The sequence below is a fragment of the Choloepus didactylus genome, chromosome 22 (assembly GCF_015220235.1).
Source record: "Choloepus didactylus isolate mChoDid1 chromosome 22, mChoDid1.pri, whole genome shotgun sequence".
NCBI lineage: Eukaryota > Metazoa > Chordata > Mammalia > Pilosa > Megalonychidae > Choloepus > Choloepus didactylus.
In genome coordinates, this window is record NC_051328.1 from 1672127 (window position 1) to 1691843 (window position 19717).

At 37.5% G+C, this 19717-nt stretch overlaps 1 protein-coding gene across 1 annotated transcript in view; it reads right to left on the reverse strand.

The window, feature by feature from the left end:
* VPS35 (VPS35 retromer complex component) overlaps positions 1-19717 on the reverse strand; it is a 66283-nt gene that overhangs the window by 17128 nt on the left and 29438 nt on the right. The window contains exon 12 of the mRNA XM_037816200.1: positions 8644-8799. Coding sequence (XP_037672128.1) covers positions 8644-8799 — 156 coding nt within the window. The remainder of the gene's footprint in view (positions 1-8643; positions 8800-19717) is intronic.

The window sequence follows — 19717 nt, forward strand, 5'->3', positions numbered from 1 at the left end:
GTGAGAGACTGAAAGCCTTCCCTCTAAGATCAGGAACAAGACAAGGATGCCCGCTGTCACCACTGTTATTCAACATTGTGCTGGAAGTGCTAGCCAGGGCAATCCGGCAAGACAAAGAAATAAAAGGCATCCAAATTGGAAAAGAAGAAGTAAAACTGTCATTGTTTGCAGATGATATGATCTTATATCTAGAAAACCCTGAGAAATCGACGATACAGCTACTAGAGCTAATAAACAAATTTAGCAAAGTAGCGGGATACAAGGTTAATGCACATAAGTCAGTAATGTTTCTATATGCTAGAAATGAACAAACTGAAGAGACACTCAAGAAAAAGATAGCATTTTCAATAGCAACTAAAAAAATCAAGTACCTAGGAATAAACTTAACCAAAGATGTAAAAGACCTATACAAAGAAAACTACATACCTCTACTAAAAGAAATAGAAGGGGACCTTAAAAGATGGAAAAATATTCCATGTTCATGGATAGGAAGACTAAATGTCATTAAAGATGTCAATTCTACCCAAACTCATCTACAGATTCAATGCAAATCCCAATCAAAATTCCAACAACCTACTTTGCAGACTTGGAAAAGCTAGTTATCAAATTTATTTGGAAAGGGAAGATGCCTCGAATTGCTAAAGACACTCTAAAAAAGAAAAACGAAGTGGGAGGACTTACACTCCCTGACTTTGAAGCTTATTATAAAGCCACAGTTGCCAAAACAGCATGGTACTGGCACAAAGATAGACATATAGATCAATGGAATCGAATTGAGAATTCAGAGATAGACCCTCAGATCTATGGCCGACTGATCTTTGATAAGGCCCCCAAAGTCACTGAACTGAGTCATAATGGTCTTTTCAACAAATGGGGCTGGGAGAGTTGGATATCCATATCCAAAAGAATGAAAGAGGACCCCTACCTCACACCCTACACAAAAATTAACTCAAAATGGACCAAAGATCTCAATATAAAAGAAAGTACCATAAAACTCCTCGAAGATAATGTAGGAAAACATCTTCAAGACCTTGTATTAGGTGGCCACTTCCTACACTTTACACCCAAAGCACAAGCAACAAAAGAGAAAATAGATAAATGGGAACTCCTCAAGCTTAGAAGTTTCTGCACCTCAAAGGAATTTCTCAAAAAGGTAAAGAGGCAGCCAACTCAATGGGAAAAAATTTTTGGAAACCATGTATCTGACAAAAGACTGATATCTTGCATATATAAAGAAATCCTACAACTCAATGACAATAGTACAGTCGGCCCAATTATAAAATGGGCAAAAGATATGAAAAGACAGTTCTCTGAAGAGGAAATACAAATGGCCAAGAAACACATGAAAAAATGTTCAGCTTCACTAGCTATTAGAGAGATGCAAATTAAAACCACAATGAGATACCATCTAACACCAGTTAGAATGGCTGCCATTAAACAAACAGGAAACTACAAATGCTGGAGGGGATGTGGAGAAATTGGAACTCTTATTCACTGTTGGTGGGACTGTATAATGGTTCAGCCACTCTGGAAGTCAGTCTGGCGGTTCCTTAGAAAACTAGATATAGAGCTACCATTCGATCCAGCGATTGCACTTCTCGGTATATACCCGGAAGGTCAGAAAGCAGTGACACGAACAGATATCTGCACGCCAATGTTCATAGCAGCGTTATTCACAATTGCCAAGAGATGGAAACAACCCAAATGTGCTTCAACAGATGAGTGGATAAATAAAATGTGGTATATACACACGATGGAATACTACACGGCAGTAAGAAGGAACGATCTCGTGAAACATATGACAACATGGATGAACCTTGAAGACATAATGCTGAGCGAAATAAGCCAGGCACAAAAAGAGAAATATTATATGCTACCACTAATGTGAACTTTGAAAAATGTAAAACAAATGGCTTATAATGTAGAATGTAGGGGAACTAGCAATAGAGAGCAATTAAGGAAGGGGGAACAATAATCCAAGAAGAACAGATAAGCTATTTAACGTTCTGGGGATGCCCAGGAACGACTATGGTCTGTTAATTTCTGATAAAAAGTGAGACCTATTTATGTGCATCACATACTTTAGATTTAAAGATACAAGTACTGTTGAAAATGAAGAGTGGAAAAAGATATATCATGCAAACAGCAACCAGAAGATGACTTCAGTATACTAATATCAGAAAAATGTTGGAGATAAAGAGGGAATTGTATAATGATAAGAGGGTCAGGAAGTTATAATTATGAACATAGAAACATAAACAGCTAACAATAGAGCCCCAAAAATACATGAAGCAAAGACTAACAGAATTGAGGGAAGAAAAACGCAATTAAACAATAATAGTTGGAGACTTTGATACCCCACTTTCAATAATAGGGGAAGGAAACAAACAGACAAAGGTACCCAGTGTTCTTTTTTACTTCAATTGCTCTTTTTCAGTCTAATTATTATTCTTGTTATTTTTGTGTGTGTGCTAATGAAGGTGTCAAGGATTGATTTGGGTGATGAATGTACCACTATGTAATGGTACTGTAAACAATCGAAAGTACGATTTGTTTTGTATGACTGCGTGGTATGTGAATATATCTCAATAAAATGAAGATTTAAAAAAAAAAAAAAAAACAAACAAACAAACAAAAAAAAAATAGATGATCTTACAGAAATAAAAGAAACTACTGACCAAATTAAAAAGAGTCTGGATACTCATAGTACAAGACTAGAGAAAACTGAACAATGACTCGGCAACCTCGAGAACCACAGAATGGAAAATGAAAAAACAAAAGGAAGAATGGGGAAAAAAATCGAAAAAATTGAAATGGATCTTAAGGATATGATAGAAAAAATAAAATGTCCAAATATAAGACTCATTGGTGTCCCAGAAGGGGAAGAGAAGGGCAAAGGTCTAGAAAGAGTATTCAAAGGAATTGTTGGGGAAAACTTCCCAAACCTTCTACACAATATAAATACACAAAGCATAAATGCCCAGTGAACTCCAAATAGAATGAAATCCAAATAAACCCACTCTAAGACATATTCTGATCAGACTCTCGAATACTGAAGAGAAGGAGCAAGTCCTGAAAGCAGCAAGAGAAAAGCAATTCACCACATACAAAGGAAACAACATTAGACTAAGTAGTGACTACTCAGCGGCCACCATGGAGGTGAGAAGGCAGTGGCATGACATATTTAAAATTCTGAGAGAGAAAAATTTCCAACCAAGAATACTTTATCCAGCAAAACTCTCCTTCAAATTTGAGGGATAGGTTAAATTTTTCACAGACAAGCAAATGCTGAGAGATTTTGCTAATAAAAGACCTGCCCTACTTCAGATACTAAACAGAGCCCTACCAACAACAAAGAAACAAAGAAGGGAGAGAGAGACACATAGAGAAATTTAACAGACATATATAGAACATTACATCCCAAATTCCAGGATACGCATTCTTCTCTAGTGATCACGGAACTTTCTCCAGAATACCCCATATGCTGGACATAAAACAAACCTCAATAAATTTAAAAAAATTGAATTATTCAAAGCACATTCTCTGACCACAATGGATTACAAACAGAAGTCAATAATCATCAGAGACTTAGAAAATTCACAAACACCTGGAGGTTAAAAATGAGGGAGAGATAAAACATTCCTGGATAATCAAAAGCTGAGGGACTTCGTCACCAGTAGATCAGTCCTATAAGAAATGCTAAAGGGAACTGTGCAGACTGAAAGGAAGGGACACTAAACAATTGAGTGAAACCACATGAAGAAATAAAGATTTCCAGTAAAGATCACATGGTAAATATAAATACCAATACTACTGTATTTTTGATTTGTAATTCCACTATTTACTTCCTACAGGATCTAAAATACATAAAGTATAATGATAAATCAGTGGTTTTGGACTCAATGTAAAATATGTAATTTTTGACAGGAACTACATAAAGGTGGGGGAATGGAGGAGTATAGGAACATAGTTTATAGGCCCTATTGAAGTTAAGTTGTTATCAAAGAAAACACGATTGTTATAGACTTAAGATGTTAAATTTAAGCCCCACGGTAAACATAAAGAAAGTATCAGAGAATGTGACCATGGAGATGAAAAGTAGAGTAGGGGTTATGAGAAGTGGGGGAAGGGGCAATGGGGAGTTAAGAAATGAGTGTAGGGTTTCTGTTTGGGGTGAAGGGAAATTTCTAGTAATGGATGGTGGGAAGGTGATGGCACTGCAACATTGTGAATGTGATTAATCCCACTAAATGGAATGCTTGGGAGGGGCTGGAATGGGAAGATTTATGCTGTATGTATGTTTCCACAATTGAAAAAAAGACAGTCTAAACAGATGATGACAATTAAATGCCATAGATGATCCTGGATGAGATCTAAGAATAGAGGAGCAAAGGCTCAAAAGGACACAGTGGGGACATAAGAAAAAAAATGAAACACAGAATGTAAGCTTTATATCAATGTCAAATTTCTTGAACTTCTTAACTACACTTAATGTGATTACATAGATGAATGTTCTTGTTCATAGGAAATGTACATGTGAATTATATTATTTGTTCAAGGATGTGTGCAACTTGCTCTCATATGTTCAGAAGACAGAGCAATAGATGATGGATGATAGACAGGGAGGGAGGGAGGGAAAGAAAGAAAGAAAGTGACAAAATATTAAAGTTGGTAGATTGGGGGTATCGGTGGAGGGGGGTTGGGGTATGCTGGAGTTCTGTGTATGGGGTTTGTATTATTTTTGCAACTGTTACCGTAAGTTTGAATTTATTTCAAAATAAAAATTAAAAATTAAAAAAATAAAGTATTATGAACTAGAAAAAAAAATAATAGAGGGGCATATAGGGAAAAAATATATACCTATTGCAAACTATATACTACAGTTAGTAGTATTTTTACATTCTATCAACAGTAACAAATGTTCTATACCAATACTATGAGTCAACAATGAAGGGAGAGTGATTGGGGTATGGGAGGATTTGAGTTTCCTTTTTCTGTCTTTATTTCTTTTCTGGAGTGATTAAAAATGTTCTAAAAATTGAAAAAAAATTAATTGTAGTGATGGATGCACAGCCGTATGATGGTACCGGAGGTAACCAATTGTGCACTTTGGATCTTCTGATAATTGTATGGTATGTGAACAAGCTCAATTAAAAAAATAAAAAAAAAAAGGAAAAAAAATCCCATCATCCTACTCTGCAGAAATAGAAAAACCAAAGCCCTAACTTATTTGTAAGGGTGTGGTACCCTGAATAGCCAAAAATATATTGAGAAAGAGAAAGAAGTGGGAGGTCTCTCACTACCTGACTTTGAAACATATTACAAAGCTACAGTGGTCAAAACAGCATGGTACTAGCATAAAAATAGATATATTGACCAATGGAATAGAATTGAGTGTTCAGAAACAGACCCTCACATCTGTGGACAACTGATCTTTGATAAGGCAGTCAAGCCAAAGCAACTGGGACAGAGAAGCCTCTTCAATAAATGGTGTTTGGAGAACTGGATATCCATTTCCAAAAGAATGAAAGAGGACTCCTATCTCACACCTTACAGAAAAATTAACTTGAAATGGGTCAAAGACCTAAACATTAGCACTAAGACCATAAGCCTCTTAGAAGAAAATGTACGGCAATATCTTAAACATCTTATGATAGGAGGTGGGTTCCTAGACCTTACACCCAAAGCACGAGCAACCAAAGAAGAAATAGACAAATTGCATCTGCTCAAAATTAAACAAAGAACTTTGTCAAAAAAGTAAAAACGGCAGCCTACGCAATGGGAAACAGTATTTGGAAACCACATATCAGATAAGGGTTTAATATCCCAAATATATAAAGGGATCATGCAATGCCACAACAGAAAGACAAACAATCCAATTTAAAAATGGGCAAAAGACATGGACAGACACTTTTCTGAAGAGGAAATACGAATGGCTCAAAACATAAGCAAAAATGCTGAACTTCACCGTCTTTAGGGAAATGCAAATCAAAACCACAATGAGATATCATCTCACACCTACCAGAATGGCCACTATCAAAAAAAAAAAAAAAAAAAAAAAAAATTGCAAGTGCTGGAGAGGACATGGAGAAAGAGGCACACTTATTCACTACTGGTGGGAATGTAGAATGGTACAGTCAATCCAGAAGGCAGTGTGGCGGTTCCTCAGGAAGCTAAGTATAGATTTGCCATATGACCCAGCTATTCCATTACAAGGTACACACTCAGCAGAACTGAAAGTTAGGACACGAATGGAATTTGTAAACCGATGTTTATAGTGGCATTATTCACAAAAATGAAAAAAGCTCAAATGACCATCAACAAACGAGTGGATAAATAAACTATGGTATATACACATGATGGAACCAGGATGGAATATTATGCAGCTATAAGACAGAACAAAGTCAAGGAACATATAATAACGCAGCTGAACCCTGAGGATGTTACGCTGAGTGAAGTTAGTCAGAAACAGAAGGACAAATACTGAATGGTCTCACTAATATGAACTAACATTAATAAGCAAACTTTGAGAGTTAAAAGCTTATAACACAGGCTATCAGGAGACAGAAAGGGGGTAGAGATCGGACATTTGATGCTGAAGGACTACAGAATGTTCAGCAGAACTGATTGTACAAATCCAAAAACAGATAGTATAATACTGTGTGATGGTAGCACAATATTATAAGTATACTAAACAAAGATGTCTGTGAGTAAAGCTGAAATAGGAGGGCTAGGGGCATGTATGACACCAGAATTAATGATAGACGATAAAACACCAGGACTGTATAACTTAGTGAAAACTAGGGGTGGTCTATGGTTGTAATGTAATGTACAAATATAAAAATGTTTTTACATGGGGGAGAACAAATGAATGTCAACCTTGCAAAGTGTAGAAAAAGGAATGGTGTTGGAAAAAATACATAATCAAAGGAAACTGAAGTCTATGGTTAACAGTAACATTATAATATGCTTCCATTAAATGTAACAAAGGCAATATACCAAAGCTAAATGTATATTAGAGGGGGATATAAGGGAGGGGTAAGAGATTCTTGGTAGTGGTGGTGCTGTCAGACTTTATTATTGTATTGTACTGTATGGTATTTCTTTTTCATAGTAATGAATATGTTCAAGTGCTAACTGTGGTGATGAACGCACAAATATACAATGATACTGTGAATAACTGACTGTATGCTGTGGATGACTGTATGATATTTGAATGTATCCTATAAAATTGTAGGAAAAAATATAAATAGGGATAAAAGTGATGGAGAAAACATGGAGAGAGGGATGTACCTATTTACTGACAGTGGGGAAGTAGAACGGTGTAGCCTTTCTGGAGGGCGGTGTGGTGGTTCCACAAGACGCCAAGTATTTGGGTGCCATAAGTTCCTACAACCTCCTTATGGGGGGTATACTTGTAAGCAGGGACACAGATGGACATCTGCACACTGGTGTTTATGGAGGCAGTATTCATGATAAGCAATGGATAGAGGTGGCCTAGGGGTACATCAACTGATAAGCAGACTGGTGAACTGTGGTGTATGCATACAATAGAACACTGGTTAGCTGTAAGAAGGAAAGAAGCTATAAGACAGGCAACTAGGTGAATGATTCTTAAGGACAGCGTTTTGAGTTAAGTATGCCAGAAACGAAAATACAAACATTATAATGCCTCACCAATATGGACTAACTACAATGTATAAAGTCTTGAGAACTGAACCTTAAAGCACAGCTTATCAGGGAAACGCTTATTATAACGGTCCCTAGATTGTAAGCTCTTACAGTAGTCACATTTATTCCTGAATAGAAATAGAATCTATTCCTGGACCGGCATCATGGGATTGAGAAAATCTTCTTGACCAAAAGGGGGAAACAAAACAAAGTGTCAGTGGCTTAGAGATTTCAAATGGAGTCAAGACATCATTCTGGAGGGCATTCTTATGCACTATACACACACCCCTTGCTAGGTTTTAGGGTATTGGAATAGCTAAAAGGAAATACCTGAAACTGTCAAACTGAAACCCAGTAGCCTTGATTCCTGAAGACAACTGTATAACTAGGTAGCTTACATGGTGTGATGGTGTGACTATGAAAACTTTGTGGATCACACTCTCTTTATCCAGTGTATGGCTGGATGAGTAGAAAAATGGGGACATAAACTAAATGAAAAATAAGGTGGGATGGGGGGGGGGATGTAATGATTTGGGCGTTCTTTTTCACTTTTTTTTTTAATTCTGATTTTTATTCTTTTTGGTGTAAGGAAAATGTTCAAAAATTGATTGGGCTGATGAATGCACAACTATATGATGGTACTGTGAACCGCTGATTATACACCACAGATGACTGTATGGTATGTGAATATATCTCAGTAAAACTGAATTTTTAAAAAAAGAGAATAATATGAATCTATGACTTTGAAAAAAAAAAAAAGATACTGGAGCAACTGAAGTGTTCCTCTCAAGCTCCAAAACTTTACAATTATGTGTCTATATATAAAGTAAAAGCCACCTAATCTTTTATTTAGTTGCATTTCTTTCAAAACCTTCTAATAAGCCAAAAGCTGAATTAGATCATTTTAAGCACTTCTATACATGATTTCCCTAGGACCTTAGGACGGCGGTATGGTTAAGAGTACACTCATACCAAGTACTGCTGATCAGGGTCCTCAGACCGCAGAAGATGAATGAATCGGCCTACAAGGCTCTGTTCATCAGCAAAGTCTTCTGGATCAGGGTCTTCTACAGGTTGATCTGGCTGGTCCTGAATCAGCGTGGATACTAAATTCATTATTGAATCCACCTGTAACAAGGGAGACACAAGTAAGCCACTGGGGTTAACCCTTCAGCACATAAAGTCACTAATAAGTGTTTCTCGAAGTGGGATGGGAAGATGGTGAAATAGGAAGCTCCAGGAATCAATACCTCCACCAGAACAACTATTAAAGAGGCAAAAACTGTCTGAATTAACTATTTCAAAATTCCAGAGTCCAACAGGAGGACACTGTGCATCATCCAGGGAAGAGCAGGAGGAAGAGGCTAGTAAATTACGGTAAATACCAGTAAATTGCTTGCTCCACATGGCAGTTACTGTTGCCTATCCCCCACACTCACGGAAAGCAGGAGTGGGGTCCAGCCACTGGCACAGCTTCTGGTGCTAGAAAGAGACATAAAATCTAGTTCCCCAAGATTGCGGGTGGTGGGGCGGGGCAAGGAGCAGATGTCCAATCACTGCCTTTGATTACCTAGGTAGGATCAATCACTGTTTGAAAGAAAAGAGTACAAGACAAACAAAGAAACAGGAAATAATGGCCCATCAACAGAAAGAGGACAAAAATCCAGATAACACTACCGAAGATGATGAGAATGTGGACATACCGAACAAATCCCTTAAAAAAAGAGATGAATGAAAATACAGAGAAAAGAACTAAATGATAAAGGAAAACAATGAATGAGCAATATAAGAATCTTAGTAAACAGCTACAGAAATTTTTAAAAGGAAGCATACAGAACTACTGGAGTTGAAGACTAAAATAACTGAAATGAAAAATTTCCAGGAGGGTTTCAACAGCACACTGGAACCAGCAGAACAATCAGTGAACTCAAAAACAAGACAACTGAAATAAGGCAGGCTGAGGAGCAGAAAGAAAAAAATAATTATAAAAAGCAAAAATAGCCAGTGAGACTTCTGCAATACTACTAACCATGCCAATATAAGTATTATGGGAGTCCCAGAAGGAGAGGAAAGAAAGGGACATGTGCTGGTTTGAATCTATTATGTCCCCCACAAAAGCCATGTTCTTTAATGCAATCTTGTGGGGCAGACTTATAAGTCTTTTGATTACGGGGTAAACTTTTGATTGAATGTTTCCATGGAGATGTGACCCACCCATTCTGGGTAGGTCTTAATTAGATCATTGGAGTCCTTTAAAAGAGCTCACAGAAAGAAGGAGCTCAGAAAAGCTGAGAGAGACATTTTGGAGAGAAGCTAAGATACGTAATCCAGAGTTTGCCCCGGAGAAGCAAAGAGAGGACTCCCAGATGCTTTGAGAGAACTGCCCCAGTAGAACCAAGCAGAGAGCTAAGAGAAGCTAAGAGAGACAGAAGCCTAGAGATATTCTGGAGAAAGCAAATCTGAAACGCAACCCAGGAAAAAAGGACCAGCAGACACCAGCCACGTGCCTTCTCAGCTGACAAAGGTGTTACGGACACCATTAGTCTTCCTTCAGTGAAGGCATCCTCTTGTTGATGCCTTAGTTTGGACACTTTCATGGCCTCAGAACTGTAAATTTGCAACCTATAAAATCCCCTTCATAAAAGCCAATCCATTTATGGTATTTTGCGTAACAGCAGCTTTAGCAAACTGGAATAGGGCAGAAGGAATATTGAAAGATATGACAGAAAACTTTCCAAACTTAGCAAAAGATATGAATATGCACATACAAGAAACCCAGAGAACATTAAATAGGAAAAATTTGAAAAATACATCCCGTCATACTGATCAAACTGTCGAATACAAAGGACAAGGATAGAATTTTGAAAGCTGCAAGAAAAAAGCAATGTGTTAGGTACAAGGGAAATGATTCCTCATTAGAAATCATGAAAGCAGTAAGGAAAAAGGTTGAAAAACTTCAAGTGCTAAAGGAAAACAACTGCCAACAAAAAATTTTATATCTGGTGAGACTTCTTTTCAAAAATGAGTGATTACTTTAATTATTATTCTTATTATTTGTGTGTGTGTGCTAATGAAGGTGTCAGGGATTGATTTAGGTGATGAATGTACAACTATGTAATGGTACTGTGAACAATCGAATGTACGATTTGTTTTGTATGACTGCGTGGTATGTGAATATATCTCAATAAAATGAAGATTAAAAAAAAAAAAAAAGAAAGAAAATGAGTGATTAAAACATTCCCAATAAAAAGAACTAAGGGAGTTCATCACCATTAGACCTGCCCTAAGAGCAGTGCTAAAGGGAGTTCTTTAGACTGAAAGGTAAGGACAGTAGACAATGCTTTAAAGCAGTATAAAGAAATAAAGACCTCTAAATAAAGGTAACCATAAGGGTAATTATAAATTCCAGTACTACTGTATTATATTTTCTTGGTATCTAAGTCCACTTCTTACCTCCTACAGATACTAAAAGGCAACTGCATAAAAAGTAATGAGAAATCTATGTTTTGGACATAACAATGTACACAAATATAATTTGTAACAAGTACAAAAGATGGTGGGGGGATGGAGAAGTATAGAAACAGTGTTTGCATATGCATATGCTACTGAAGTCAAATTGGTATCATCAAATAGAATTATTATATATTTAGGATGTTAAATTTTAACACCCTAGTAACTGCAAGGAAAACACACGAAAAATATATCCAGTTACAAATGAGAAGGGACATAATATAGTACAGTACAAAAAAAAAAAATCAAATAAAGATGACAGTAGGCATCAACAGAACTGAGGGACAAAAAAGTATAGCACTTACAAAGACTAAACAGCAAAATGGGAGAAGAAAGTCCTGAATTACAGGAAGTGGCCCTAAATGTCAATGGATTAAACACTGCAGTTAAAGGGCTGAGACTGCCAGAATGAATTAAAAAAAAGCATAACCCAACTATATGCTGTCTACAAGGCACTCACATTCAAAGACATAAGTAGACTGAAAGTGAAAAGATGGAAAAAATATGCAATGCAAGCAGTAACCAAGAGAGCTGGAGGAAGCTATATTGATATCAGATACTTTAAGTCAAAACCTGTTACAAGGAGGTTTCCTGAGAGGGCGGGGCAAGATGGCAGAGCAGAGTGGTGAGGTGCAGAATTTCGTCTCTCCCCCAGAGCAGCTGGCAATTATCCAAAAACTATATGAAACAGTGTTTTTGGGGTCTCCAGTAACCAGTCACACATCAGACAAAAGTTTGGAATTGGAGGAAAAGCTGAGATCACAGCGAACATTTTAAGTTCCCCAGAGCAGGGGTCTGGTGCCCCTCCCCACCCAGACCTCACAGACTGTCTTGCTCCTGGCTTCCTGAAAGGGAAAAAAAAAACAAAAAAACACACACACACACACACAAAACAGCAATCTGCTGAAGGCAAGAAGGAGGGCTCAACCCAGCCTCAACTGTAGAATTAATTAACAAATTAATTAACTAATTTTGGGAGCTGGGGGTGCTAAAGAAGGGTTGGGCTCTGAGAAGGGGGTGCACATAAAAGCGGGCACCCATTCCCAGGCTCAAAAAAAACCATTTTTCTTCCCCCTACATTTTGTCCCATCTGGCTTCTCACTGACTCCTTATTTTTTTGCATTTCAATAGCCCCCAGCAGGGATGGAATTGAAGCTGTTGGAGAGTAATTATGAATAATAGCCCAAAGTACATCTTTAAATGCTCTATTCTGACACTGACAAAACTTCCAGGCTGGGGAAACTTTTAAAAGGGACTCCCTTTTTTTTTTTCTTTTCTGTTTTTCTTTTCTGTTTTTTTTTAATCTAAAAGTAACACATATGGTTATTTTCTATCGGAAAGCCCAAGTTGAGGGACTAGGCTGGGCTTGGGGGAAGACAGAGTACCCACAGCGTCTCTGAGTTCCGGATTCACTTCTGAAGAAGGTCTCCACCCCCGTCTTTAATTGGCAACTCAGGCTGACCAAGGAATCTAGCTGGAGATGCCCCAAAGGGGAGAGGGGAGAAAGGAATGGTGCCCCTGAGAGACAACTGGAGTTCCTAGGATTGGGAGAGTGGAGGGAGGTCCAGCTCAACTGGCAGTCCTCCTTCTGGGAACTCAGACCCCAGGGGCCGGAATTTAGATTCTGGCTTCAGTCAGCCATGCCCCCGACAGGATCAGAGTCACCAGGAGAACTAAAGTTTCCATACCTCCTTACACTGGTGGGGGAGCTGCGGGCTGGCAAGTGCCACCTGCTGGACAGGAGAGGAAAAGCACCAATTCCAAAAGCCTCATAGGAGGGTCTCATTCTCAGGAAAACTCCATACTCTCCCAATGAGACCTGGGCCTCTCTAGACTGGGAAAATCTGACTGGGGTCGATCATATCTGAGGAGACCCTCTCACAAAAAGGCTACAAGAGAGGCAGGGCAAGAAACAGAAAAAACAAGTGAAAAATTCTAATCAACTAAATAGAACCTAAGTTACAGGTCTAGAATAAGTTGAACTGAATAACAGAGGCCAGAGAACAAAGCCAACCAACAAGAAACCCCTAGGTAAAAGATAGAAAACAAGCTCCAGAATAAACTAATCAAGAAAATCAGATGCCTAGACAACTTAAGACAACAAGCCATACCAAGAAACACGAAAATATGGACCAGCCAAAGGAACAAACTAATAGTTCAACTGAGATACAGGAGTTGAGGCAACTAATGCTAAATAAATTCAATGAACTGAAGAAAGATATAGGAAAAGAGATGAAGGATATAAAGACGACACTGGATGATCATAAAGAAGAATTCGTAAACTTGAAAAAACAAATGGCAGAACTCATGGGAATGAAGGCCACAATGGAGGAGATGAAAAACACAATGGAGGGACACAACAGTAGATTTGAACAGGCAGAAGAAAGGATCAGTGAACTGGAAGACAAGACATTTGAATTCATACACACAAAAAAGCAGATGGTGAAAAAAATGGAAAAATACGAGAAGGGTCTTAGGGAGCTGAGTGACAACATGAAACGCACAAATATACGTGTTATGGGTATCCCAGAAGGAGAAGAGAGGGGAAAAGGGGCAGAAAGAGCAACAGAAGAAATATTCACTGAAAATTTCCCAACTCTTATAAAAGACAGAAAATTAGAGATTCAAGAAGTACAGCGTACCCCAAATAGAACAGATCCCAATAGACCTACTCCAAGACACTTACTGATCAGATTGTCCAATGTCAAAGACAAAGAGAGGATTCTGAAAGCAGCAAGAGAAAAGCAATCCATTACATACAAGGGAAGGTGGATAAGACTATGTACAGATTTCTCTGCAGAAACCATGGAGGTAAGAAGACAGTGGCATGATATACTTAAGATACTGAAAGAGAAAAACTGCCAACCAAGAATTCTATATCCAGCAAAACTTTCCTTCAAAAATGAGGGAGAGATTAAAACATTTTCAGACACACAGACACTGAGAGAGCTTGTGAATAAGAGACCAACACTACAAGAAATACTAAAGGGAGTGCTCCAGACTACAAGGAAAAGACAGGAGAGAGAGAGCTGGAGAAGAGTTCAGAAATGAAGATTATCAGGAAAGGTAAAAGGAGAGAGAGGAAAAAATAAGATACGACATATAAATTCCAAAAGACAAAATGGTAGTAGAAAGTACTGCCCTGACAGTAATAACACTAAATGTAAATGGGTTAAACTCAATAAAAAGACACAGACTGGCAGAATGGATTAAAAACCAGGACCCATCTATATGCTGTCTACAAGAAACTCACTTTAGACACAAGGACAAAAACAGACTGAAAGTGAAAGGTTGGAAAAAGATATTTCATGCAAACAACAACCAGAAAAAAGTGGGAGTAGCTAGATTAATATCTACGTGTTATGGGTATCCCAGAAGGAGAAGAGAGGGGAAAAGGGGCAGTAAGAGTAACAGAAGAAATATTCACTTCTTACTTACTTACTTACTTCTAATTTAGACTTCAAAAGTAAGTCTAAATTAGACTTCAAAAGTAAGACAATTAAAAGAGACAAAGAAGGACACTATATATTAATAAAAGGATCAATTCATCAAGAAAACAAAACAATCATAAATATTTATGCACCAAGCCAGAATGCCCCAAAATTCATGAGGCAAACACTGAGCACTGAAACGAGAAGTAGACACCTCTACAATAATAGTTGGAGATTTCAATACACCGCTTTCATCAATGGACAGAACATTTAGACAGAGAATCACTAAAGAAACAGAGATGTTGAACTGTATGATAAATAACTAGACTTGGCAGACATTTATAGAACACTACACCCAACAACAGCAGGATACACTTTTTCCTCAAGTGCTCATGGAACATTCTCTAGGATATTTAGGATCTCTAGGATAGACCACATGTCGGGTCACAAAGCAAGTCTCAACAAATTTAAAAATATTGATACTATACAAAACACTTTCTCAGACCATAATGGAATGAAGTTGGACATAAATAAAAGGCAGAAGGTAGTAAAATTCACAAACATATGGAGGCTAAACAACACCCTCTTAAAAAAACAGTGGATAAAGGAAGAAATTACAAGAGAAATTAGTAAATACCTCAAGGCAAATGACAATGAAAACAGAACTTATCAAAACTTAATGGATGCAGCAAAGGCGGTGCTAAGAGGGAAATTTATTGCCCTAAATGCCTATATCAAAAGAGAAGAGAGAGCAAAAACTGAAGAGTTAACTGTTCACCTGGAGGAATTAGGGAAAGAACAGCAAACTAACCCCAAAGCAAACAGAAGGGAAGAAATAACAAAGATTAGAGCAGAAATAAACACAATTGAGAACGGGAAAACAATAGAGAGAATCAACAAAACCAGAAGTTGGTTCTTTCAGAAAATCAATAAAATTGATGGACCACTGGCTAGGCTAACAAAAAAAAAAAAAAAGAGCAGATGCAAATAAACGCAATCAGAAACGGGAAAGGAAATGTGACTACTGATCCTGCAGAAATTAAGGAGATAATGAGAAGATACTTCGACCAACTATATGCTAATAAACTAGACAACTTAGATGAAATGAACAACTTTCTAGAAAAGCATAAACAACCAACATTGACTCAAGAAGAAATAGATGACCTCAATAAACCAATCACAAGTAAAGACATTGAGTTAGTCATCAAAAACCTACCAAAAAGGAAAAGCCCAGGACCAGATGGTTTCACATGTGAATTCTACCAAGCATTCAAGAACGAATTAGTACCAATCCTGCTCAAACTCTTCAAAAAAATTGAAGAGGGAAACCTACCTAACTCATTCTATGAAGACAACATCACCCTAATACCAAAATCAGACAAAGATACTACAAAAAAAATCAAATTATAGACCAATTTCTTTAATGAATATAGACACAAAAATCCTCAATAAAATACTCGCAAATCGAATCCAGCAACACATTACAAGAATTATACACCACGACCAGGTGGGATTTATTCCAGGTATACAAGGCTGGTTCAACACAAGAAAATCAATTAATGTAATACACCACATCAATAAATCAAAGCAGAAGAACCACATGATCATCTCGATTGATGCAGAAAAGGCATTTGACAAAATTCAACATCCTTTCCTGATGAAAACACTTCAAAGGATAAGAATAGAAGGGAACTTTTTCAATATGATAAAGGTAATATATGAAAAACCCACAGCTAACATCATACTCAATGGGGAGAGACTGAAAGCTTTTCCTCTAAAATCAGGAACAAGACAGGGATGCCCACTATCACCACTGTTATTCAACACTGTGCTGGAAGTTCTAGCTAGAGCAATTAGGCAAGAAATAGAAATAAAAGGCATCCAAATTGGAGAGGAAGAAGTAAAACTTTCATTATTTGCAGATGACACGATTCTATATGTAGGAAATCCAGAAAAATGTACAGCAAAGCTACTAGAACTAGTCAATGAAGACAGCAAAGTGGCAGGCTACAAGATCAACATGCAAAAATCTGTAGTGTTCCTATACACAAGTAACATGCAACAAGAGGAGGAAATCAAGAAAAAAATCCCATTTACAACAGCAACCAAAAGAATCAAGTATTTAAGAATAAACTTAACCAAGGACACAAAAGACCTTTACACAGAAAAGTATAAGAAACTGCAAAAAGAAACTGAACAAGACCTAAAAAAATGGAAAAACATACCATGTTCATGGATTGGAAGACCAAATATAGTTAAGATGGCAATTTTATCTAAACTGATTTATAGATTCAATGCAATACCAATTCAAATCCCAACAACTTACTTTACAGAAACAGAAAAACCAGTAACCAAATTTATTTGGAAAGGCAAGGTGCTCCAAATAGCCAAAAATATCTTGAGAAAGAGGAACAAAGTGGGAGGTCTCACACTAACAGACTTTGAAGCATATTACAAAGCTACAGTGCTCAAAACAGCATGGTGCTGGCATAAGGACAGATATATCGACCAACGGAATTGAATTGAGTGTTCAGAAGTACACCCTCACATCTATGGACAACTAACCTTTGATACGGCAGTCAAGCCAAAGCAACTGGGAAAGAGCAGCCTCTTCAATAAATGGTGTTTGGAGAACTGGATATCCATTTCCAAAAGAATGAAAGAGGATGCCTATCTCACACCTTATACAAAAATTAACTCAAAATGGATCAAAGAACTAAACATTAGCACCAAGACCATAAAACTCTTAGAAGAAAATGTAGGGCAATATCTTAGAGATCTTGTGATAGGAGGTGGTTTCTTAGACCTCACACCCAAGGAACACGCAACCAAAGAACAGACAAATGGGATCTCCTCAAAATTAAAACACCTTTGTACATCAAAGGACTTCGTCAGAAAAGTCAAAAGGCAACCTACACAATGGGAGATGATATTTGGAAACCACATATCAGATAAGGGTTTAATATCCTGAATATATAAAGGAATCTACAACTCAATAACAGAAAGACAAACAATCCAATTAAAAAATGGGCAAAAGACATGCATAGACATTTTTCTGAAGAGGAAATACAAACGGCTCAAAAACATATGGAAAAGTGTTCAACTTCACTGGCTATTAAGGAAATGCAAATCAAAACCACAATGAGATATCTCACACCTACCAGAATGGCCATTATCCAAAAAAAAAAAAACAGAAAATGACAAGTGCTGGAGAGGATGTGGAGAAAGAGGCACACTTATTCATTGTTGGTGGGAATGTAGAATGGTGCAACCACTCTGGAAGACAGTATGGAGGTTCCTCAGGAAGCTAAATATAGATTTGCCAGATGACCCAGCTATTCCATTGCTAGGTATATACTCAGAGGAACTGAAACTTAAGACACAAATGGACATTTGTAAACTGATGTTTACTGCAGCATTATTCACGATTGCCAAGAGATGGAAACAGCCCAAATGTCCATCAACAGACGAAGGGATAAACAAACTGTGGTATATACACATGATGGAATATTATGCAGCTGTTAAGACAGAACAAAGACATGGATCATGTAACAATGTGGATGAACCTTGAGGACATTATGTTGATCGAAGTTAGCCAGAAACAAAGGACAGATTCTGTATGGTCTCACTAATATGAACAGACATTAATGAACAAACTTTGGGAGTTAAAAGCTGACAACACAGGCGACCAGGAGATAGAAAGAGGGTAGAGATCAAGCATTTGATGCTGAAGGACTACAGAATGTTTAGCAGGATTGATTGTATAGATCCAGAAATAAATAGCATAATACTGTGTGATGGTAGCACAGTACTGTAAGTACACCAAAGATGTCTGTGAGTAAAGCTGAAAGAGGTGGGATAGAGGAATGTATGACACCAGAGGTAAAGACAGATGATAAGACTGGGTCTGTATAGCTTGGCAAAAACTGGAGTGGCCAATGACTGTTACTAAATATACAACTATAAAAATGTTTTTGCATGTGAGAGGGCAAATGAATGTCAACCATGTAGAGTGTTGAAAAAGGGATGATATTTGGGAAAAACAATCAAAGCAAACTGGAGTCTATGGTCAACAGTAACATTGTAATATACTTCCATTAAATGTAACAAAGGCAATATGCTAATGCTAAGTGTATATGAGAGGAGGATATAGGGGAGGAATATGGGATTCTTGGTGGTTGTGTTGTTTTCTGTCCTTACTATTATCTTGTATTGTACGACATGTTATTTTTCTTTTTATCAGTTTTTTTTATTATTGCTAAAACAAACAATTTTTCTTGTAGTAATCAATATGTTCAAGTGCTGATTGTGGTGATAAATGTACAACTTTATGATGATACCATGAACAACTGATTGTACACTGTGGATAAATGTATGGTATGAATATAACTCTATAAAATTGTAGGAAAAAATATATATAGGAGTAAAAGTGCTGGAGAAAACATGGTGAGAGGGATGTACCTATCTACCATTGATGAGCAGGTAGAATGGTGTAGCCCTTCTGAAGGTCAGGGTGGTGGTTCCACAAAAAGTTAAGTATGTGGGGACCATAAGGTCCTGCAACCACATTATGGGGTATGTCATTTGAAGATGTGAGAGCAGAAACAAGAATGGACGTTTGCTAACTGGTGTTCATGGAGGCAGTAATCATGATTTGCAATGGTTCGAGGCAACCTAAGGGTCCATAGACTGAGGAACAGAATGGTGAACCGTGGCATATGCGTACAATGGAATACTGAGCAACTACGAGGAGTGAAGCTGTGAGACACACAACGAGGTGAATGGATCCTGTGCACTGTATTTGAGTGAAATACACCAGAAATAAAGGCAAACACTATAATGCCTCACCAATGGACTAACTACAACGTGTAAACTCAGAATTGAATCTTAGAACATAGCCTAATGTGGAAATGATTATTGTAATGGTCCCCAGATTGTAAGCTCTTACAGCAGTCAACTCAATTCCTGAATTGTAATGCCTATCTCTAAACTTTGAGATGCTGATCCCTTAGTGCATAACCCGATTGGTCTCTGGAACAATGCATATCTCTGAAACACCTGAAACTCCGAGCTAGAGCTCAGCAGATATGAATGCCAGTATTAGT